The following is a 23202-nucleotide window of genomic DNA, read 5'->3' on the forward strand; positions in this document are numbered from 1 at the left end:
GTACAAATGTCCTTTTGTGATACAGACTGTGGCCACCTCTGCTCCTTAGACATGCACATATACACACAAACACACGCTCATAGCTAGGAGGTATCATCCTCACGTTCCCACTTACACAACCAGTTTAAACTCGGCTCCTTGCACCTCCTTTAGACACTTGATACTCAAAATTCTGACTTCAGAAATGCCCCTCATCTACAGCACTTTGTGACTTCACAGGGGCAAGGGCTGACTTCTGAGCACCTGGGCCAGTACATAGCGAGCCTCACAGCCCAGCGTCGGCACGGCCACGCGGCTCTGCAGTCTCTGCTCGGTAGCTCTTGATAAGGTTCCAAAGCAGGATTTTTTTTTCATTTAAAAATCACTGCAGAGCAGTATTCACAGTAGCCAAAGCAAGGAGAAAACCTACATGTCTGTCGGCAGACGGATAAAGACGTGGTTCGTGTACACGATGGAACACGACGCAGCCGTGAAAAGAACGAAAGGCCGCCGCTGGCGGCAACATGGGCACAGCTGGAGATTATCACCCTGAGTGAGTGAGTCAGAAAGAGACGGACGGACACCCGGTGATGTCACTCATACGTGGAATCCAAAATGCAGCAGAAACGAACCGATCTGTGAAACAGAAAGACTCGCAGGCAGAGAACAGACCCGTGGGTGCCAGGGAGGAGGGGCAGGGAGCGGGCTGGACGGGGAGCTCGGGGCTGAGGATGCAAACTGTGGCATTCAGAGTGGATCAACACAAGGTCCTAAGTGCAGCACGGGGAACTGCACCCCGTATTCTGTGATAAACCACAACGCAAAAGAATGTAACAAGGGATGTTTCTGTGCATAACTGAATCTCTTTGCCATCCAGTAGAGGCCCCCAGGGCCACTGATTTACACTATAGGGAACACCGAAGATCCGCACCTCCCTACAATTCAGCTAAGGGGCACTCGATTACCCGGGAGAGAGGCTTTCTCCTCAAAGCCCAGGGCCCTAGGAAGCCCGTGAGCATGTCGTCAGCACCCTGACTGGAGGCCTCGGGAAGCGTACGCCACTGGGAATGGGGCCCACAGCCCAGGGTCTCCCCAGAGCCTGGGCAGGGCTGTGTCCGCTGAGGCTGAAAAGTGTAGAAAAGTGTCAGACAAACGGACTGTCCACTCAGACAGACACCTAGCCAGCCGTGACTCGCCCACCTACCTACCAGCTGAGTGGCCCTGGACCAGTTCTCTTTCAAAACCCCAACCTGCCTCCTCCTGTGTTAACGGGGACAGCGAAGATGCCCTAAGATGCCCGCTGCGGGGCTAAGTCCTCATTTATACATGAAACCCCCAAACGGTGCCTGGCACACCGCAGCAGGCACCAAGGATGAATGCTGACCGGGCTCGTGGGCGGCCTGCAGATCACTGTCCCGTTCCTTGTCTCTCCAGATGCGGGGTGTAGCTTCCAGTCCTTCCTGCTTTCTGGGGCGGTCCTGGTAGGCTGCCCCCACGAGGCGCTGGGCTACAGGCATCCGCAGAGAGAGAGAGCAAAGTAAGTAAAACCCTGGGCTTGAAACTTAGCCAAGCAACTACGAAGAACACAAAGATACAACAGGGAGAATAAAAACACTGGGGAGGCCAAATGCAATTTATAAGATAAAATTAATCTATCGAGCTGCCATAACAGGACATAAAAAGCATAAATATACTGCAGCTTGTCTGAAATGGTTTAAGCCCAGGCTCTCGAAAAACCATGAGTGAGAAAATGAATTCTACAGACTTATGCCCACCCTTCCCAAGAAGAGAGGCCCCCAGGGCCCGCCGGGCAGCTGCCGAAGTAGCACCTGGCCGAGGCACCCCCGGGCCTCAGCAAGAAATCAGAACGTTATTCAGGGCAAATGGCAAGCCCCGGGCCAGGTGCCAGGACCCGTGTGACTCAGCGCGTCTCCTTCCTCCCCAGGGCGGCCCCCCCTCCGCCGCCCCTGATGCACTTAATTATGTGTCCCTGCTCCCCTGGACAGGTTACCCTCAGAAGGCAGGGACTGCCTCTCGTTCCCTTCTCTCCTCCACTGCGTGCAGGCAGCCAGAAACAGCAGGTGCCTGGAGAACGTTCCCTGACTGTGTGAATAGATGCCTGTGCGGATGGGTAGGTGGGTGGATGGACAGATGGATGGATGGACGAAGGACTCTGGGAAAGGAAGGGGGGAAGGAAGAGCCATCCTACCAAAGGCCTACTTCAACGGAGGCCGATCTTAAAACCTCAACTGTGCTAAAGCCAAGACACTGCTGTTTTGTCGCTAAGTCACATCTTTTGCGACCCCGTGGACTGTAGCCCTCCAGGCCCCTCTGTACATGGGACTCTCCAGGCAAGAATACTGGAGTAGGTTGCCACTGCCTTCTCCAGGGGATCTTCCCAACCCAGGGGTCAAACCCAGTCTCCTGCATTGGGAGGTGGATTCTTTACCACTGAGCCACCTGGGAAGCCTCAAACCCAAGAGAAACTAAAATCAAATGGAAGATACTGTTGGCTACAGATCATCATAAAATCCACACACGCAGTATCGTACCCGAGGCTCTGGGACACACTGGGGGTAAAGTAGAGGCTCTGAAACCAGGCAGCAGGTTCCCACCTGGGCTGGGATGTCAGCCCACAGTGTGACCGGAGCCAAGTCCCTTTATCTCTGAAACGGCTGCCTCAGCCATCAGGTGGGAGCAACGAGTGTGCCCGCTCACAGGACCGGGAGGAGGACTCAGTGAGACCACGTGTGTAACGTGGACAGCGCGGCTCAGGCGGTGAGGGGCGCTCATTGGACTGTATTTGCTGCCACAGGCAGGCAGAGGCCCCCGGCCCCCTCCCAGCCCTGAACCACGCGGGGGCAACCGCCCACGTAGGCCTGCAGGGTCCCTTGGCAAACACTGCTTCTCTGGCAGGCTCTCCAGGAGTGGGTGCATCCTTCCTTCCGCCATTGTACCGTGGGCCTAGAAACGCTGAGTGCCTTTGCTCACCTCTGAAACTTCCAGACCGTCTCTCTTCTCTAAGAGCTCTGGCTTTGCGGCTCATGCTATGAGATTACCCCACTGCTGACCCCGCCTTCCTGCAGACGTTGCAGTTGTTCAGTCAGTCATGTCCGACTCTGTGACCCCATGGACTGCAGCACCTCTGGCTTCCCTCTCCTTCACCATCTCCCAGAGTTCATTCAAACTCATGTCCATCGAGTCACTGATGCCATCCAACCGTCTCATCCTCTGTCATCCCCTTCTCCTCCTGCCTTCAATCTTTCCCAGCGTCAGGATCTTTTCCCAATGAGTCCACTGTTCGCATCAGGTGGCCAAAGTATTGGAGCTTCAGATTCAGCATCAGTTCTTCCAATGAATATTCAGGGTTGATTTCTTTCAGGATGGACTGGTTTGATCTCTTTGCAGTCTAAGGGACTCTCAAGAGTCTTCTCCAACACCATAGTTCGAAAGCATCAATTCTTCAGCACTCAGCCTTCTTTATGGCCCAACTCTCATATCCACACATGACCACTGGAAAAACCACAGCTTTGACTAGACGGACCTTTGTTGGCCAAGTAATGTCTCTGCTTTTTAATATGCTGTCTAGGTTGGTCATAGCTTTTCTTCCAAGCAGCAAGTGCTGCTCACAGTGTATTTCCTTCCTCCCCCTGTGATATATACGCTGGACCCAGGCTGGGTCTCACGTCCACCATCTCTCTGGTCCTGGCACACAGGAGGATCCGATGCGTCCCTTCTGATTAACTACATAAAGATCACTGTTCTTGCTACTGTGTGCTGGTGTCACCCGCTCACAGCAGAAGTTCAAACTCAGGAGCCAGCACAAGTGCTCCTGGGCTGCAGGGACACTCTGAAGATGACGATGCTGCTGCACGCGCTCCCTGCCTGCTCTCCAGAGGGCCCTCAGCTTTCCTCTCTCAAAGGGGCAATGTGTCCACACACCACTGTCTCGGGCTGGGGACTGTCCTGGGGTCTCCCTCTGAGTCTAGGGGTCTCAGCCCGAGACTCTGTACCCCAAGGGCTATCTGTGGAGCTCCCAGGAGGGCAGAGACAGCAGGTTCCAAGGGAGTAGGGAGGCAGGTCAATTCTAGAAGCCATAAGGTCAGCAGAGTTTGCAATTTACCCTGAAGAACCCAAACAATTGTGACCCAGCCTTTCAGAGAATGCTGCAAAGACGACTGAGGCCTCCACAGATGGTGCCGGTGGTGGGGGATGGGGTGGAGAAAAACAACCCAGATTCAAGTCACGCCACGACTGGAGCCCTCGAGACAATCGCAAGTGAAGGGAGCGTGACCTTGCAAGGCCTGGGAGCACGACCCGTCCCCCTCCACCCCTCCAGAACACAGGAAAACAATGGATGTGCTTTCCTGACTGTGTCCCCTCGACTGTGTATTTGTCAAGTCAAGATCAGTCACTGCAACTCAGGAAATTTATCCTCCAACCTATTGCAATTCCAAACAACACGGCTGACATTTTGGGCCGTGCTGTCGGGCCGTCCATCTTCTCGCAGAGGACACGTTTTCGTTGGTGCTTACCTTTCAGGAGCGCTTCCTCTGGCGCTGGCAGCCCCTCTGTCATTGCTTCCACCAGAATTAACTTCTGGTGAAGCTGCTTGTTGCGGATTTTCAGCTCCTTCAGCTCCCCCTGCAGCTTCAGGACCTCGGCCTGCAGGTGGGCCACCACCTCCTGGGAGGCAGGGGGCCGGCACACGCTTCCCAGCGATTGCGATGGTTTTATCAGGACGGGCAGGCGCGACTTCTTCGCATCCTGAAAGCACACCCGGGTGAACAATGACCGCACCTCGCCTGGCCGCACAGTCGACCCGCTCGTGCCGACCTCAGACAACAGGATCAAAGCGGCTGTCGGGCCACGGCCTCTGTGCTTACCCCCAGCCCACAGAGCTTGTGTCTCAGCAGGTCCCCTACTGGTCCCCTCAGCCTCCAGGGGTCCCCCCTCTGACTGACAAGAGCCAAGCTCATCCCCCTTGACACCCTCTGGCGCCGGCCTGCCGTCTTCTGCACGTTCCAGACGCTTTCTGTACGGCAACCTTTTCCCAACACAATCTTCTGGGCAACATTCCCCAGAAGGAGCTCCTTCCCAGAAGGAGCTTCTGGGAAAGTTCCTCATCTGTGTCCTCATTTCCCATCCTAACTTTAACCCAAGACAACGTGCCTCCCCTGCCAGGCCACGAGAACCACCCTTACTGAGGTTTTCGGGACTACATGGCCCTAGCCCCATGGCCATTTCTCAGGCCCGCGGCTCCTGAGCCGCCCACCCTATACGTGCCCTCCCAAGTCAACCAAAAGCTCAGCTCTCTGATTCCATCACCCCAAGCCCCCGCCCCACAGACCCGCGCCGACAGCCTCTGCCTGCGGACTCACGGCAGCCTCCACTTGCTGCACAGCCCCAAACCTGGGGGTCTACGGGCATCACCCACCTTCATCACGCACCAGCTTCCACTAATTCCAACTCCCAGGTTGTCTGAATTTTTTGCCTCTTCTCATCCTCCATGGCCACCACCCAACTCCAAGACGCTGTGAGCACTCACCCAGGCCACCGGGACAGCCTCCCCAGGGGCCTTCCCACACTCATTCCTGCCCTTCTAACCCATGGGCCATACTGCACCGAAGCAGGCAACCCCTCCTCCTGCTTAAGACTAACTTAATCACTCCCCAGTTCCCATGTGACAAAGGTCAACACCTTTACAACACAGCCCACAGGCTGGGGCTGACCGCGGACTGAGTGACCCACCAGCGCTCCCCCACGCCCCCCATGCCCCAGCCACAGGGGCCCTCTGCCGCTTCCTCAGAGTGCTCGGTTCCCTCCACTCAGGGCCTTGGCACGGGCTGTCTCCTCTGCCTAGAATCCTCTTTCTTGCGCACCCCCATCTCGCCCACTAATCCCGATACATTCATTAGGATTCTGCTCAAACGTGCCTTCCTCAAGAAAACAGGCCTTGGTTCCTCTGTTATATACTCACTGCTCCCTCAGAATTTTCCTCGGAAAGTATTAGGACCATCATGATAAATGCCTATGCATTTCCGTCTGTCTTCTGCACCAGAAGCTGTACTCTGTCCACAGCTTCCAACATAAAGAACTCACACACGGAAGGCGCTCAACACCTCGGTGCGGAAAGAACCTACACGTGCTATCTTAAGAGGCCAACTGGGGATGCCTTTCAAGTGCAGGAAGCTTAAACAAACTCAAAAGCTGAGAAGACGTGAATCTAGAATTCAGAAAGAACTATGACAACTCAATAATAAAAACACAAGTAACTTAATTAAAAGATGGGCAAACAAACTGAAAGACATTTCTCAAAAGGAGATGCATAAAGAGCCAATAGGCAGGTGAAAAGATGCTCATCTGTCATCAGGAAACTGCAAATCAGATCACGTGAAATAACACCCCCCCACCCCTTAGGATGGTTAAACAAAAAGATGATAATGATGGTTAGTGAGAATGTGGCGGAATTAGAGCCCTCACATCCTGGTGAAAACTCCGTAAACTAGCTACAGCCACTTTAGAGAAAGAGTCTAGCAGTTCCTCAAACCATTAAACAGAGTTACTACATGACCGAGCAATTCCACTCCTTGATAAGCTAACCTGGAGAAATAAAAACACATGTACACCCAAAAACTCGTACATGAATGTCCATAGCAACATTATTCATAATGTCCAAATGTCCATCAACTAATCATCAAATAAATAAGATGTGGTATATCCACACACTGGACTATCATTAGGCCACAAAGAGAAATGAAGCATTGATACCTCCTACAACATGAACAACTCTTGAAAAAGTTATGCTAAGTGGAAGAAGCGTGTCACCAAAGATCATAGACCGCGTGATTCCATTTACATGACACATCCAGAACAGGCAAATCTACAGAGACGGAGGAGAGCTTGGTGGTTGCCTACAGCTAGGGGTGCACAGGTAGAGAAAACAGGAAGTGGCTGCTAAGGGATTCAGGGCTTCCGCCTGGGATAAAGACGCGGTCTAAACCTGACTGTGGCTGCTAAAGGTTGGGAAACTCAGGAAGGAGGAAATCAGCCAAGCCTCTCAGGAAGGAAAGAAGACAGAGTTCTTCCTGCATGCTCTAGGATGTCCAAGGCTTTCCAGCATTTTCTCCTGTAATCCTCAGCTAAACTCTGCATTTCGGAGCTCACTGGGTAAGAGAAGTTATTATGCCTATTTTCTGGACAGAGAACTGAGACATCAACCAACCAGTCCAGTACTGAACAGTAAGAAGGTTGGAGAGCTGACCTCAAACAGGGTCTTCAGACATTACTGCCCGGTTAAGCAAACTGAGACCCTTTCTACCCTGAAATTACAGGCAAGAGGAGAGAAGAGGTTCAAGGACAAGAACAGTCCGCAGTGGTGATGGGGACACTTGGGAGGGGGTGGACGCCTCATCAAAGAGGACTGGAAAATGACAATCATTTGTTTGGCCCTCCGTCTCCACCGATCTTTATTCCTGGATCTGAATCTGTGTGTCATATGGCAGCAGAGAAGACAGCTCCAAGTGCACAAATGTCAAAGTCAATTTCAGGCTAGAAGGCAGCCGTCAGTCACCCTAACGCCGCTTCCAAAATAACACCACCCAAAATGCTACCTTATGGACACCAAACAGAGTCCCACCTACCACCTTAGTAAAGACGTCACCCTGGATCTCTCACTTGGGGAGGGAACGGGGACAGGGACACGCATACCCTGAGCTCCTACCACGGACTGGCATGAGGCACCGACCACATTCTGCCTCTCTGAGCCAGCATGCTGGCCCCGGGTGCCAGGTCACAGGATCCCCTTGGGACTCCTGAAAGTCAGGTGACTGCCACAAGGACTCAGAGCAGGTGAGCGGCCAGGCCCAATGGAATCACAGGTGTATCTGTAGAGCCCAGCATCTCGCCTCTGTAAGTGAACCAGAAGTAGGTCTCATTTCCTGTTTCACCCCTGGGCTGCAAAGATGCTCTTCTTAACAGGATGCCAGAGTTCCAGCTTAAGTTTGAGGATGACTGATTCCTTGACTAACCAAAAGCCACAAACAAAATCATTAAATTTTCTTCTATTTTGCACAGATGGGAGGCCACACTGCTGCTGTGAGACTCCCCCCTTCCTGAGAAAGGTGGGGTTACCAGATCCCTGTCTGCCTCTAAAGCCAGACTCCACGGGGCACGCCTGCTGCTCCTCTCAACAGCTGAGTCACTCTGGACAATTTTCTGAGCCTTCCAGAGCTTGCATTTCTTCCTACACAAGACGGAGGTGACTCCTACCTCACTCGTGAGCTTGGTGAGAAGGTTAAATGTGCTGCTACAGGGACAGAAATCGCGCGCTGCAGGCACATACAGTAGACACAAAAAACATAAACACAGTAGGCTTCCTTTCAAAGACACCAACGAGAAGATAATTCCAAATGGAAAAATTTTTTCAATATATTTGAGGAAATTAAGTTCATTTGATTATCCAATTTTCCTGAATATAAGATGCTATCTCCCACACATATAGAGGGGAAAAACTCACGCACACACACACGAAACCACGTTTTCCTGATACGCAGGTACAAACTAAACTAGCTGGGGCATATGAGAGCATTTCTATTCCAGCCAAATTGCACACATTTGCATCTCGAGTACTGTTAATATAATGGCAACGTCTCTTTTTTTGGTCTCTACTGATATCTTTAGAAAACCCTTTTCCAGAAATTACAGTTTTGGTGCATAATTTAAAACAATCAAAAGCAATTTTGCTAATGATATATCTAACTCTCTTTGGTAGGCACAAAAGCAGTAATTTAGTGGTCAGAAAATAAACTTAATTCTCTATTCTGATGCTATGAAGCAGTGTATACAGTTATCTCTCAGATACAAAACACCCCTCAGAAACAAGGGGACCAGCAGCCGTCGCTGGAGCCCCGTCAAAAGCACGACCTCGCCCGTCCTCCGGGCCACTCCCGTCTCCCCGCTGTGGGGCTCCAACCTCAACCCCTCCTCCCGAGAAGGATTTCAAACACTGGCAGGAGAGTCTGGCTTTTAATAATCTGGCATATTTGACGGTGTGTGAGAAGATGCCTAGAGAAAGCATCTTGAGTGAAGCAAATTGCAGACATTCAGCCACCAAAACCGGACCCTACCACTCAGGCCGGCGTGGGCTGGGAAGGAGGGTGACCCAAGGAAAGTGATCAGCTATGCAGCCAGGCAGTGAGGGGCCCAGCTCAGCCCCCTAACAGCTGACCTTGACCATGGGCACTCGGGACCTGGCTTCCTCAGCTCTGACGGGTGTTTTAAGCACAAGAGCATGGAGACGATGCCCACAGAATGATGCCTCTCAGACACGAAGTCTGTACAAAGGAAAACCTAGGTTTTCATCCCTGTTGCTCAAGTCAGGTTATTCCAGTTTTACTGCAACCCACAAAGTAAGTCCATCAACGGGGGAAAACCATGTAAATTCTGGCATATGTCCCACAGTGGAATCTTAGCAGCCATTACAAGGAAAGAAGTTCCTGATATGTAACATGAAAGAGAAAGCTACAGGCAGATGTATAAATGTGACTCTGCTTTTTATAATGAAAACAGAAGCATATCATCAAAGTATGTTAGCCACTCAGCTGTGTCCAACTCTTTGGGACCCCGTTGATGATGGCCTGCCAGGCTTCTCTGTCCGTAGAATTCTCCAGACAAGAACACTGGAGTGGATAGCCAATTTCCTTCTCTAGGGGATATTCCCTATGCAGGGATTGAACCTGCGTCTCCTGCATTCAGGTGGATTCTTTACCATCTGAGCCACCAGGGAAGCCCTATACATATCATGGCATACAGATAAATAAGAGAGGGCTGGGATGGGGGCAGAGAGGGAGGCAGGGCGGAGATGTCGGCAACACTTTGAGGAAGGTGAGCAAGGTGGAGGTCAAGATAAGGACAGGCAGAGGGAGAGCCCAGACTGTATAAATATTTTTAACCTGGTGGGATGGGAGGCGATTTTTAAGCGTTTTGTCTGTATGTAGTAAGTAACCAAGTAAGGAACGGGTGGGAAGCTTACTCTCTCGGTCCTCCTGGGGACGGCGGGGGCCGTGGCCTGCCGCCCCGGCACCCTGCACGGCTCTCCCGGCGGACGGCCAGCACTGAACGCGGCGTCTGCTGGTTGCTCCTCCCAAGCCTCTCGCAGGCCCTCCTGTCCAGATCTGAGCGTGTCGCCCTCCACGGCCGAGGTCTGCACGGAGGCATCTTTCTGCTCTGCTGTGGACGCCTCAGCCCCCTGTGCCACCTGGACTCCCCGAGGCCACTGCAGCTCATCAGCTGGCATGGGAGACGAGCTGGCTTGGATGAAATGTCCGAATTCACGTCTCAGCTGAACGGCCACCTGCCTCAGCATCTTCTCCGTTTTACCATCAACGTGTTCCGGAGCCTCCTGCTCCATCAAGCACATCTGTTTCAGCAGCAGTTCATGGAGCACTTTCAGAAGGTCTGGCCTGTTTTCCCAAAAGGGAAAGGAAATGGAAGGACTCAGTTTTCTGCCATGGCCTTGGTCCCCACCCAGTTTCCAAAGTTTCCCCCATTGATTCTGGCCCAGATTCTGCTGAATCTAAACACCGCGAGCACCAGCCACTTGCCAGGACCCACGCCAAGCAGGCTACCCGGGTCACCTCCGAACAACCACACCAGGGAGGCGGCACACGCCTGCTTCATGGATGAGAAGAAGAGAACAGAACTGCCTGGACAGAGGCGCCCAGCACGTGAGGGGCCACACGACTGCCCGGACACAGGCTGGGCTCGGGGCAGCGAACGGGCTCATCGGGGGTTCACGGCAACTGCAAGGCCCGCCCACGCCCGATCCGGGGGCAAGGACGCCTTTGCGTGACTATAGCCAACCCGGCGGGTCCATAACCGACCTGGCCCACCAGGTGAGTGATCGGCACTCAGTAACGGCGCTGGATGAAGGGATGCCGGGAACTGCTGTGGACAGAAAGAGCAGTGGCTCTGAAGTCAGAAAAGACAGCTTCAAGTCCTAACTGCAATTCTAGGAAAGTGCAGCGAGTCTGGCCACCTGATGCAGAGAATCAATTCATTGGAAAAGACCTCGATGCTGGGACAGACTGAAGGGGGGAGGAGAAGGGGGCGACAGAAGATGAGAGGGTTAGATGGCGTCACTGACTCAATGGACATGGGTTTGAGCAAACTCCAGGAGACAGTGAAGGAGAGGAAATCCTGGCATGCTGCAGCCCATGGAATCGCAAAGAGCTGGACACGAGTCCAACTGAACAACCACAACGACGAACACCGAGTCTTCATAGTACACTGCAAGGATTCAGCCGAAGCATACGTGGACCGCAGCTGCCTCCCTCGTCCCCTGCCACACAGCCTGGGCCTCCCTGGGGTTTCAGCTGCAGCTGCGCGGATAGCTCCTGTGGACAAACACCCCTCCTCCAGTGCCGCCGGCGTCTCCCTGTGGCTCTGGGCCCTTTCCCAGGGCCCTCTGAGCTCATTCACGCCCCCAGGGAAACTCTCAACCAGCGGAGGAAAAGGGCTGTGGGGTGAATATCCCAGTCCCCCGAGCTTCAGTGGGAGAGCCCTGACATGGGTCCACACCGTCCCTGCGAGGGTGGCCGGCAGGACGGCGGCCCGGCTGCCCAGAGCAGAAACCAGACCATCCTGCAGCCTTCCCGCCTTTGCCTCCGTCCCTGCCTTACTCTCTGCATCCCTCCTTCCTGCTGTCTGCAGTCACATCCTAAATCAATCCCTTGCACCAGGTCCGTGTCTCAAGACGTTGCCCTCCCAGGAACCAAACCGAGTCAGCGTGTAAACTTCTGGAACAGTTCCAGAAGAATCGCTCGTGAGTTGTTTCCGGAGCCAGACGCTGTACTGGACACTAGGGCCACAGAACTGCCCGCAGGACTGGTGTCGGGGGCAGATCCGTGAACCAGCCACCACTCCACAGGCTGGAAGTGAAACGCGGGCTCTGTGGAAGGCTGGGAGCCCAGGGTGTCTACACTGGGGGTGGCAGGGAGAACGCCAGGAAAGGGGCCTCCAGACTGGAGAGGTTAGCTGAGGGAAAGGCAGTGGAACCTTCCTCTAAGCAGAGAAAACTTGAACGGAGTCAAGACACACGGAGAAGAACAGGGAGGTGAGGCTGGGAAGTGAGGCGGGGAGAGCCAAGCCCTGTGACGGGAGCGGGAGCCAGTGCGAGGCCTGTGGGCGGGGGGCCCAGCCACACACCCCAGGGAGGGGACGGGCTGCGGGGCAGAGGACGCGCGGAGAGCCTCCCATCGGCTGTGAGTGTGGTGTGACTGCACGCAGAGCCCCTCTCGTCTGCTCTGACACTCGAGAAACTGAGGTCAAAGTGTCAGCCGCTCAGTCATGTCCGACTCTCTGAGACCCCGTAGACTGTGGCCCACCAGGCTCCTCTGTCCATGGGGTTCTCCAGGCATGAATGCTGGACTGGGTTGCCACGTCCTTCTCCAGGCGATCTTCCTGACCCAGGGATCGAACCCAGGTCTCCTGCATTACAGGCAGATTCTTCACCATTTGAGCAACCAGGGCAAACCACTGCGGTATCCTTGCCTGGGGAACCCCACGGACAGAGGAGTCTGGGGGGTCAGAGTCCCTGGGGGCCCGAGAGTCGGACACGACTGCGCGACTGAACATATGTAAACGACAGCAAAGCAGACGAGACAGAACACGTTCCAGGCACAGCACAGGACTCAAATCAGTGAGACACAACCACGTCCACAGGTCAGAAACAGAGGAGGGGGCCCAGAGGACAGGCACCCACAGAAGACGTTTAACTCCCACGGCTGGAAGAAGAGTCACGCAAACTTCATGCCCCCAAAGCAAGACCTAGAGAGACAAGTCAAGGCAACTTCAAAACCACAGCACAGGGAGGAGCCAGCGAGCGCAGAAGGGCAGAGCGGGCCGGGGACGCAGACAGGCCGCTCCTGCAGACAAGGCCGGCTGCCAGGAGAGACCGCCGGCAAGCTGCAGGGCAGCGTTCACGCGCAAGGAGATAGAGACGCTAAAGCGGACTGAGGAAGACTTAAAAGAAGTACGTCTCCATCATCTGAAAAACAAAGGCAGGAAACAAGATTCATAAAAATGAAAGGAACTTAAGAAACGGAGGCAGAAAATTATGAAAAAAAATAAAGAAGGACAGGAAGGTGGGAGAAGCAATGAGGGAGGGGGCCAGATGGAAACGGACGATGTGGTCAGGAGGGGGGGTGCGGTCAGGAGAGCGCAGGGCACAGGAGCCGTCCCAGCAGGACCGGATCCTTCCCGTTGCTGCGGTGTCTCCTCGTTTCAAAACAGCCGCCAGACAGACCGCAGCCAGCAAGTCCTTTAACGTGCTTTCGCCCCCCGCTTCCCCGGGATCTTCGCTACCACTGGAAGTGACAGGTACCCTGGCGTTACCTTCCCACTGGGCCCTCTGACGGCAGAAGCGACGGCTGACTCATATCTGGATTCCTAACACCCAGCTCTGGGGCAGAGTCAGTTCAATGCAAGTTAAACAGTTACAGCATGCTGAAATAGGGCAACAACCAAAAGTATGGAAAACAGAATTAAAATGGGTGGCACATTTTTCACTTCTAATATGGAGTCATCTAGACGACGCCAACCATCTTAAAATTCAGTAAACCCAGACTTCAAAAATATTTCTGGTACCTCAAGCGTGTTAAACTGAATTTTCCTTTCCTCTCCTTCCCTTAATATAGATTAAAAATAATGACAATTGCAACTGAGCTAGCCAGAGGAGGACCGTTACTCACAACTAAACAACACACAATAAAATCTAGGAAAGAGAGACTTACAAATGGGTAGTAAAAGGTGGTGAAAGAGGCCATTATAATATACTAAAGCAGTAGTGCTGTTAAATAAAACATTTCAAGTGCCGCTCTGCTGGAAATCTGAACCGCAGATTCATTAAGCTGTCGCCCCAATCAGGACCCTTCTGATGGTTCAGTTCAAGGGTCCTGTCAGAGGCCCAGTCGCTGTTTATTTACCCTGAGCCTCTCTGCCACGCAGAAGGCATAAGGGCAAAGGACTGACATCCACTAAGCGTTTATGTGTGCCACATCCTTTAAATACACTCAGTACCCTGAGTCCTCACAGGAAGACTGTGATGGATTACTGACCCCATTTTACAGATGAAGATTCACGATCTCCGAGCAAAAGCGGCAGACCGGAGACAACGGACACAGGCCTCTCTGACTCCAAAGAGGCACTGCGCTTTCTCCTTCTCTAAACATAAACCTTCTGCTTTGATGCTGAGCCTCTAGTTGTCAGGACATTCATGCAAATATTCATCGAGCCCCTCCCATCTGTCAAGTAAAGCTGTGAAACGCACGGTGTAAAAGAACCATGGCGCTGGGACTTCCCTGGTGGTCCAGGGGTAAAGAATCAGCTTGCCAATGCCGGGGACATGGGTTCAATCCCCGGTCCGGGAACGAAGATACCACATGCCGCGGGGCAACTAAGCCCGTGAGCCACAACCAGCGCAGCCCACATGCCCGCAAGCCCGCGCTCTGCAGCAAGAGGGCCCCGCGGCGAGAAGCCTGAACACCGCACCGAGGGAGGGGCCCCTGCTCCCTGCAGCGGGAGAAAGCCCAGGCGCAGCCGCGAAGACCCGGTGCGGCCAACGATGTATTAATCAAAAGAAAGAACCATGACGCTGATGCTTCACTAGAGACAGACACAGACACTGATGACTAAACAGGACAGACACAGCAAGGAGAAGCACACGGAAGGAGGGCCGGTCAGGGGAGGCGGAGGGCACCAGCCCCAGACCGAGCGAGACGCGGGGATTCTCGTTAGACAGAGGGGGCGGGAGAGGCCTCTCTGCGGAGCTGAGACACCGCCACGTCCTGGAAAAGAGCACTGCAGGAGGAGGGCACAGCGCCGCAAAGGCCCTGGGGGGACAGGCCGGGAAGACCGAGGACAGAGAGACCCGTGTGAGCAAGAGCGGGCCCTGAGAAGGCCGGGCCGAGGCGCCACGCTCACCCCAGAGGCGACAGGACCCACGAGAGGGTTTAAGCTCAGAAGAAACACAGTCGCACCCAAGTTTTTAAAAGAGTCAGTCCACAAAGAGCTTTCTTTAAAATTGAAGTCTAAATTTTCAAACATCAGGAGGTTAGGAATACAAATTTGGGGCTTTTACTGATGGAAGCTCTGAGCCCACATGCTTTCAGACAACAAGGATTTGGGGCTGAAACGCTCCGACCTGCCAGGAGGGAGCGCGCAGGCCTGACTCCCCGCACCCCCACCGTCTGTCGTACCTCCCCCAGCTCATGCCACCCAAGTGCCTCCCCAGGTCGTCCTCAGAGAGAGCAAGCTGCATCTTTTAACTCTTAACACAGGAGCAGCTGACGCTGGGGAAACCCTCCATTCCTCATTTATGGTTGCCTAACTCCCTGTGATAATATACCAGAATAGCCACTGGGAATGTCCCTCCAGAGCAGGGGACCCCAAGCTCCAAAATCTAGTGCCTGATGATCTGAGGTGGAGCTGATGTAACAATAATGGAAATAAAGTGCACAATAAACGGAATGCGCTTGAATCATCCCAAAACCAGGCCCCTACCCCGATCCGTGGAAAAACTGTCTTCCACGAGACCGGTCCTTGATGTCAAAAAGGTTGGGGACCCCTGCCCTAGAGGACTCACGCTAGAAAAATGTTCAGCAGACGTCAGGGGCTGGGGAGGTCGCCTCTCGGAGCCCACAGAACACTGCCATCTTTCCAACTGGAGAGGCACCCACCAGGCTGAGCCCACCACAGACACGAGCACCACCAGGCTCCTGGTCGGGCCAGCAGTGCTGGGCGTGGCCCCAGCTCCGTCTGTCTGCCTGTTCTGGAGGACAAAGCTTCCAATGAACACCCGTCGCACACCATCCATCCTCCTGGAACAGCATTTTCCTGCTCCTCATGGCAACCCCAAGAAGTGGTCGGAGACATGGAGGGACTAAGGGAGGAAGGCCCAGCTCCCTCAGGCTCCAAAGCCCAGAGCAGCTGCTACAGTAGAGTGAAAAGAATGGGCAAGAGGGGAAATTTGCTCCTAAAGGACTAATTTTGATAATACATGTGTACTGAAGACTTCTTGTTTTCAGGAAAACACCCTGGAGTGTTTCCTCATATAGGAACGATTCCCAGGAGAAATGATGAGAAGGGAACTGTGGTTCAAGCTCCACGTAAAACAGCAGAGTCGCAGCTACAATGGCCGTGGCGAGGCTGCTGGAGAGACTGGGAGGGCTTTCGGGAGGGCCGAACCCTCCGCGGACAGCCAGGCAGCCCTTCCCGAGCTCCCAGGAACGACTCTGAAGGGTCCTGTCTCAGCTCTTGGTTCTGGGCGTGCATGTGGCTCTGCTGGGTGCAGGCCCCTTGCAGCCACGAGCACGCGGCCTAATTACTTAATTGCACGACCGGCAAGGTTCCTTCCGAGCCATTTCAGGAGCTCTCTCGGGTGAACTGCAGGGCACCACCATCTAAAGCCATTTAACACAACGAGCTTTCCCCCCTCCAACTGCAGACAGCACACCGCCTGGGCCCCATGTCTACCTGGATTCCAGGAACCACACGGCCTTCTCGCCGAAGAGCGGGGTGAGCAGGCTCAGGAGCTCGCCTTCCTCCAGACCCTGGTCTCCAGGGCCGCCGGATGTGTGCGCTCCACTGTAGTCTGAGATACTGGAATCTGCGTGCCTTAAATATCCATTTCTGCAGCCCCCTTTGGAACTGTCCTCCATTGTCTGCAAATCAAAGTATCTGGTCAGATAATGGACACAGAGGAGGGGCAGGGGGTGGGCAGAGAAAGGATGGAGACAGGCGGTGATGAGCGAGTACAAACACCCGGGAGAAAATGAGGGATGGGGGCGCAGGCCTGCGGTCCACACGCACTCCCCCTGCCCACAGCACAGAGGAGTTTACTCCTCCACATCCTCAGCTTCCTCACCCATAAACGGGCACAGTGACGCCACCTGCCAAGGCAGCGACAAGAACAAAACGGGATGGCCGGCCCACTTCAGTTCGTGCCGCGGTGTCCCACCCGCTCTAGCTGTGTTCCCCCACCCCACGGCCTACTTTCTACATTTCCCTTCTAAGAAGAATCCGGGACGTCGTTAATTGCCATCCACAATTCTATGGACATTTATTATACACCTCTTGCAATGTATCTTCCTCATTATATATCAGAAAGCCAGCCTCTTTACAGACACATCCTAATTATCGTGACTTTGGTTTGTCTCGTCAGGACCATGGAGAGCTCCTAATTCCCATGGAGATGAGATGTTTACAGACCCGCCTTCTTGGGTCACAGGGTCCCGGAGGAGTGGTGCCAAGGAAACATCTAGTTAAAGCCTGTGCTGGGCATGTCCGGAGGTGCTGCAATTAGCGTTCTTCCTCCCCATTTCCAGAGCTGTAAATTTCTTCCACCAGTCTATAAATAACTCCCCTTGGCTTCATTACTGCTCCTAATATACACAGTGGCCACCACACCCCTCTCTCCACACATGTAAAATGCTTAAGGTTTTTAAACGGAAGACAAGACCCACACAAATGAGCTGTTATTTATAGGGTCTTGTTTGCCACCGATCTAGTTATTAAATCCATCTAAATAAGCAAGCTCCACAGAAGGAAAAGTCTAGAATAATAAAAAGAGCAGTTGCTGCCATTCACTGAGCAATTAGTACATACCTACTATTTAAACATCACAACAGTTCTAACAAGGGAGTATTATTATCTTCATTGATGGGGAAACACAGGCTTAGGGGTTAAGCAAGGAGTAACCAAAGTCACAGAGGTCGTGACCAAGACTCAAAATCACATCTGATTCCAAAGCCCCAACTTTTAACTGCTTCGCTCTCCAAAACTCTCACAAGGATGATCTCGCCTTCATGACTCCATGAACCTGAACACCCTGAAAGCCACAAACGTCAAACCTGCGGCCTCCTAACCCCCACCACGTGCCAGTCTACAGTTCTTTCAACCTGGGAGAACATGTGCTCCAAACGTTCGGTCTCGACGTGCCTGGAGCAAAACTCTTAACGACGCCCGGGCAGCACTAAGCTGGGTTTCAGATCAGGAGCTTGCAGACGGGCCCAGGGAAGGAAAGTCTGGTTCTATCGGTGGCTCCTTACACTGCAAGCAAATGATCTGGGGGTTCACGGTCATCCCCGAGACAAGGGCACGGGTCCCAACTGTGTCACTGACCTACTCTGAGCCCCAGATGAACCATCTCCTCTCCCAGGCCTCCGATTCCAATGCATAAAATGAATGGGTTGGGTTAGAGTTCTAAAGAGCTGTGCAGGCCCAGTGTCTAAGACCCATTTTAATATTCTACTATAAGAGCCCCATTTATTATTTGCAACTGTATGTTTGCTCTCCTGTCTCCTGAGTGGCTCTACTACCACACCTGTAGCTTCTAAAAAGGGAGAGTGCTCCTCTGCGCTGCCCACAGGCACAGGGCAGGCACCGCATAGGCGGAGGAACAGCAGGCCCGGCGGACTCGCTCCAGACGGGAGACGCTCGGGCAGAGAGGGGCAGGCGTTCCTACCTTGCGACTCTGCTCCAGACACTCGTCACTCAGCAGATTATTCTCGTCCTCCTCTCCAATTCTGGTTGAGTCCTCGTCCTCCTTGCTAGCCAGAAGCTACATGGAGCATGGAATGGTGTGAAAACGCAACCCAAAAATGTGTGCAGCATGAATATGTATGAAGAAGTCGGTGATGTCTTTTTTTAAAAGATGCAGAACGAACAAAAAAAAAAAAAACCAAAAACCGAAAAAAGAGGCAGAGACAAATGCCAAAGCCAAGAAATAAAAATTAGCCAAAGTCAGAGTTGCTAGTTCTGGCAAATCACACACAGCTGCCTGCAATCAGGCATAATTTAAGGACAAATTCCCCGAGAAATAAGGAAAGCGCTTCCCTCTGCCCTCGCATAGTCTTCCTGACCGAATGGAAACTGAGTGTGCTGTCCAATGTGCTGTTCCCATCTCTGCCGTTGCTGAATTCGTTTTCAGATTATAGAAAAGTAACCAGATTTTGGAAAATAGGTATTGATGGAATTGAAAACATCCAACAGCACAAAAGCAGTAAATGAAATTTATGGTGGCCCCGATTTCTGCAAACCTTCCCCTGTTTAGCACAGGGGCTAAACCTCTTTCAGGACAGTCATGCATCTAAGATGGACAGTCTCAGCCACACGGTCATTCTGCTGACAAAGAAGTCCTCATGGCTAATGAGTACAGTATCAAGCCTGCCTGACAACAACTTTCTGCTTTTGAAAACGAAGGAGAGTTATTTAGGAAGATGGCCTAAATCCCCTGCACTAAAGCAGTGTAAATCCCAAAGCTTCTGCAGTCTGCATTCTACAGAAGGGACAGCAGCTGTCAATGCGGCCAGAGCCCAGCTCTCTGGAGGAGCAAAAACTCTAGTCATGAGACACTCAGATCATCCAGAGAAAAAGTGAGAGGGGAGGTGGCCAACGCCACTTCAAAAACTGCACTAAAGCTCATCTCACCCAAGGAGGAGTGTGCTCTCACCGTGGCGTTAAAACCACGAGCCGAGCCTCAGCCACCTGCTGCCGTGCTGCACATACGACGCACGGAAGGTTCTGTCTCCATCCTGTGATTTCAGGAATTCTCACACTGAGTCCATCACCCCATAGTTTTCCCAGCCCAACTCAAACTTTCCTGGTCTTCTTTCTAAAGGAAACCCCTGTTTTGGAGGAAGAAAAACAAAGCAAAGTGACTTCAGAAAGTCTTTTATAGAAAACTTCCCAGGATCAGAATCTCACATGTGTGGCCTAGATGGTTAAGCGTCTGCCTGCAAGGCGGGAGACCCGGGTTTGACCCCTGGGTCAGGAAGATTCCCCTGGAGAAGGGAATGGCAACCCACTCCAGTATTCCTGCCTGGAGAATTCCATGGACAGGAGCCTGGTGGGCTACAATCCATGGGGCCACAGAGTCAGACATGACTGAGCGTTAACAACAACATACTGGTTGTGATTTACATTAAAACTGATCAAAAAGATAAGATGAAAGGATGATGACTGGTGGAAAAGATTAATAATAGAATCTAGGGGTGAGTATATGGGTGTCCACTCTGAAGTTCTTTTCACTTTGCTTTGTTTGAGTTTCTTCACAATAAAACGCTGGGGGGAAGCCTCTCTCATCTTAAAAAAAAAGCCACGTAATGACGTTTCCCTCTCTGGTCCGCCGACAGCTCTGGAACTAGTGCTGCCTGCCTCTCTCCAGGCTTCTTGAAAGGACTCCCCACCCTCACCTCTGCAGTGTGGCTTTTGCTGCCAACACCCTCCAGAAACTGCTCAGGAAAGGTCCTCAAGACCTTCTATCGCAGGAGCTTGAACCCTCCTGGGAACAGGAAGGAGGCAGAGAGGCACTGCTCCCCAACCCTGAGGATCAGAAGGGTCTTCCCTCAGGTTTATTGAGCAAAGAGTACTGTTAACTCGTGTCAGTCCAAAACGACATCACAAAAGCTTGCAAACTGTTCTTCATTTCCAGAACCACAACCACACCATTACTAAGTACTCTAAAATAAAAACTTGCTTTCGTTTCCTTTTACCTCTGCTGACTTGGTTAAAATTAAAAGTCAGATCTCAGTCTCCAGCACGTGACACGGAGAAACGTCGCCCATGCCACATGTGACTGATCGGTTTTCAAAGGCAAGGGCCCAGCGAGACGTGCGTCACGGCGGGCGGGCGTGCTTCCGGCCTCACCACCAGCAGCAGAGGAGCCCTACTCACCCCCACTCACCCTTCATCTCTTCCCCCTCACTGCGTCTCCATCCACTGCCACGCGGCCTCTGTTCCCCTCACTCTACACAACTGCCCAGGTCCCCAGCGACGTCCCCGCTGTCTTTTTTTCTTGTCTGCCCGAGCGTCTGACACGCATCAGCAGGCCCTCCCTAGACATCTCTCCTGAACAAACAAACACGCGGCCTGGGTCTGCCCCCGCCTCTCGGGCTGTTCCTTCCTGGGCCTCTGCAGATGCCCCCTGTCGTTCCAGGGAGAAGCTCTCTTGACCTCAGAAGAGGAGGCAGGCCCCATCCCGGGCTCCCCCAGGCCCTCCCCCAGATCTGCTTCCCGGCATCACGTTCGCCACGGGCAAGGGCCGTGTCTGCGTTCAGTTCTGACCCCAGTGCCCAGCGCTCAGGAAACACTGCTAAAAGGACAAACAAATGAATAAAAAAAAATTTTTTTTTCCCCCCAAAACGAAGAGCTGGAACCAAAAAGTTTGGGTGATTGCTTCTGGTCTTGCTGCTCAAGTGTGTTCTTTGGAGCAACAGAAGCTCGTGAGAAATGCATGCTCTCGGGCCCCATGCCAGGCTCAGTGGGCCAGAATCCTCACGTTAACAAGGTCCCCAGGAAATTCACACGCACGGGAAACTTCAGAAGCACTTGCCCTATGGTGTTGCTAACACAACACGGAACAGAGTCAGGAAAGGGCTGGAGTTCCAACTCGGCACACCAGTTTCCTAAAAAAGTAACGCTGAAATAGCTGCGTTTTACATACTGACTGCCTACCGCATGCCAGGCACTGTGCCAAGGGCTTCATAAGTCGGCTGCAACTCGTAACAACTTAGGAAGTCAAATTGTCAGATGCGTCCTCCTTTCGATGAAATTCAATCTGCTTCTGACAAACCAAATTCTACTCTGTTGCTAATAACAGATGTTAACAAGCACCTTCTCCTTCTGAGGGCCGCCTCTGTCCTCTGCAGTCACACCAGGTCTGCTTCGTATTCAAGATGACAGTCTTACACCTGTGACTTCAATTAAATTATGCCCCCTAATCCATGCTTCCTCTCCATGCCAAAAAAAATCCCTTAGTTTTCTAACCATCCCCAAAAAATGACAACGCTAATAACGACAGCAACCAGGCTTTCCTGAGTGCCCGCACGCGTGATCTGTCCCCCAGAGGTGTCAGCTGCGTGTCACACGGCCCTGGCTGGCAATGCTCACCACCCTGACCGCAGTCCGTTCAAATCCACCCCCCGTGTCCATTCTCAACCACGCCTCCTATAATACATAAACCGTAGTCCGTAAAAAATACGGGGAAATCGGAGCAAGCCCATGAAAGGCTTTTTTTTTTTAGTATGCTTTAAAACACAAGGATGCCTGCTCTTGGCTTTCTGTTAGTTTGGCTGGTTTTTCTGTGACCTGCCCACATGCAGGGAACAGGTACTATGTGCCCAGCGCGGGGGGATCCAGCCCAGGGCCTCCGTGCTAAAGACACACCTGGCAAACTCAATCAAGGGCCTCCCGCTCTTTAGAGCCTTTGTCAAGTTAAAAATTGTGTGTGTGGGGGGTGCGTAATATGAAAATAAATTATAGGCTTATTTATATATATATACACACACACATATCTGTATGTGTACTTCTGACCTAGTAATTACTCATCCAGGAACACAGTCTAAGGGGAAAAAAAGAAGCGCAAGCCAGAAAATGATTTGTGTCCAAAGACATTCATCAGGTGATTTAGAATAGTGAATCCCTGGAAATAATCCCCACGCCCGACAATCGCGAGGCAGCGAGTTAGATTCAGGGCACCCCCAAGATGGAGTCGGACGTGGTACACAGCAGCCACGGGAAAGACGCGGGCCGTGCGAGCGCCGTGCCCCCGTGACGCACCCACGGGGAGAAGGAGAGGCTCCAGGATGAGGACTGGCTGCACGTATCTTAAAGGGCCAGCGTCAGGGGTCATTTCTATATTTTCCAAATTTAGGCAATGCTGTGGGTTAATTAAATACTGGAGGGAAAAAACACCGAGTATATTTAAAATTACACAATATATTTGCTGTCTCTTTTTTTTTCCTTTTCTGATTCGTAGGCTCCTGGAGAGCTGGAGCGGTGCGGTCCCCGCTTCACAAGCCCGCTGCCCCGACGAGGCTGTGGCCCACGTGGGCGTTTCCCATTTGCTGCCGTGTCGCTCAGCAAAGGGGAGCCACGCGCCCTCCCAGGGAACAGCAGCCTCCCCTCGCCCCTCACAACCTCCCCTTCCTCAGCTCAGGACGCCTGTGGGAACGCCGCCCTTCCCATGCGGATCTTCCCATCGCATTCCGGGGGAAGACGGGGGCTTGTGCGGCAGAGGACTCGGCCATTCATAGGGAAGATCAAATTGCCATGCAACCTGACAAACGATTCAGGTCTGAACTGGCTGCTATTTAGACCTCAGGATGGGAGGAGGAAAAACTCTCTGTCCTCCAGAGGACATGAGAGGACATTTAGCAGGTTTCT

General features: G+C 52.8%; 1 protein-coding gene across 8 annotated transcripts in view; it reads right to left on the minus strand.

Moving 5' to 3' along the window:
* The window catches only part of CDK5RAP2 (CDK5 regulatory subunit associated protein 2), a 179271-nt gene that overhangs the window by 46899 nt on the left and 109170 nt on the right, over positions 1-23202 (minus strand). For 6 of the 8 annotated variants that reach the window (XM_043453943.1, XM_043453944.1, XM_043453936.1 and 3 more), the window contains 5 exons: positions 18503-18598; positions 16513-16700; positions 10013-10442; positions 4515-4746; positions 1364-1486 (listed from right to left, as the gene is read on the minus strand). In XM_043453943.1, the coding sequence (XP_043309878.1) occupies positions 1364-1486; positions 4515-4746; positions 10013-10442; positions 16513-16700; positions 18503-18598 (1069 nt within the window). The remainder of the gene's footprint in view (positions 1-1363; positions 1487-4514; positions 4747-10012; positions 10443-16512; positions 16701-18502; positions 18599-23202) is intronic. The other 2 variants (XM_043453940.1, XM_043453941.1) reach the window with 2 other exon arrangements.

The sequence above is a fragment of the Cervus canadensis genome, chromosome 30, assembly GCF_019320065.1.
Source record: "Cervus canadensis isolate Bull #8, Minnesota chromosome 30, ASM1932006v1, whole genome shotgun sequence".
Classification (NCBI taxonomy): Eukaryota; Metazoa; Chordata; class Mammalia; order Artiodactyla; family Cervidae; genus Cervus; species Cervus canadensis.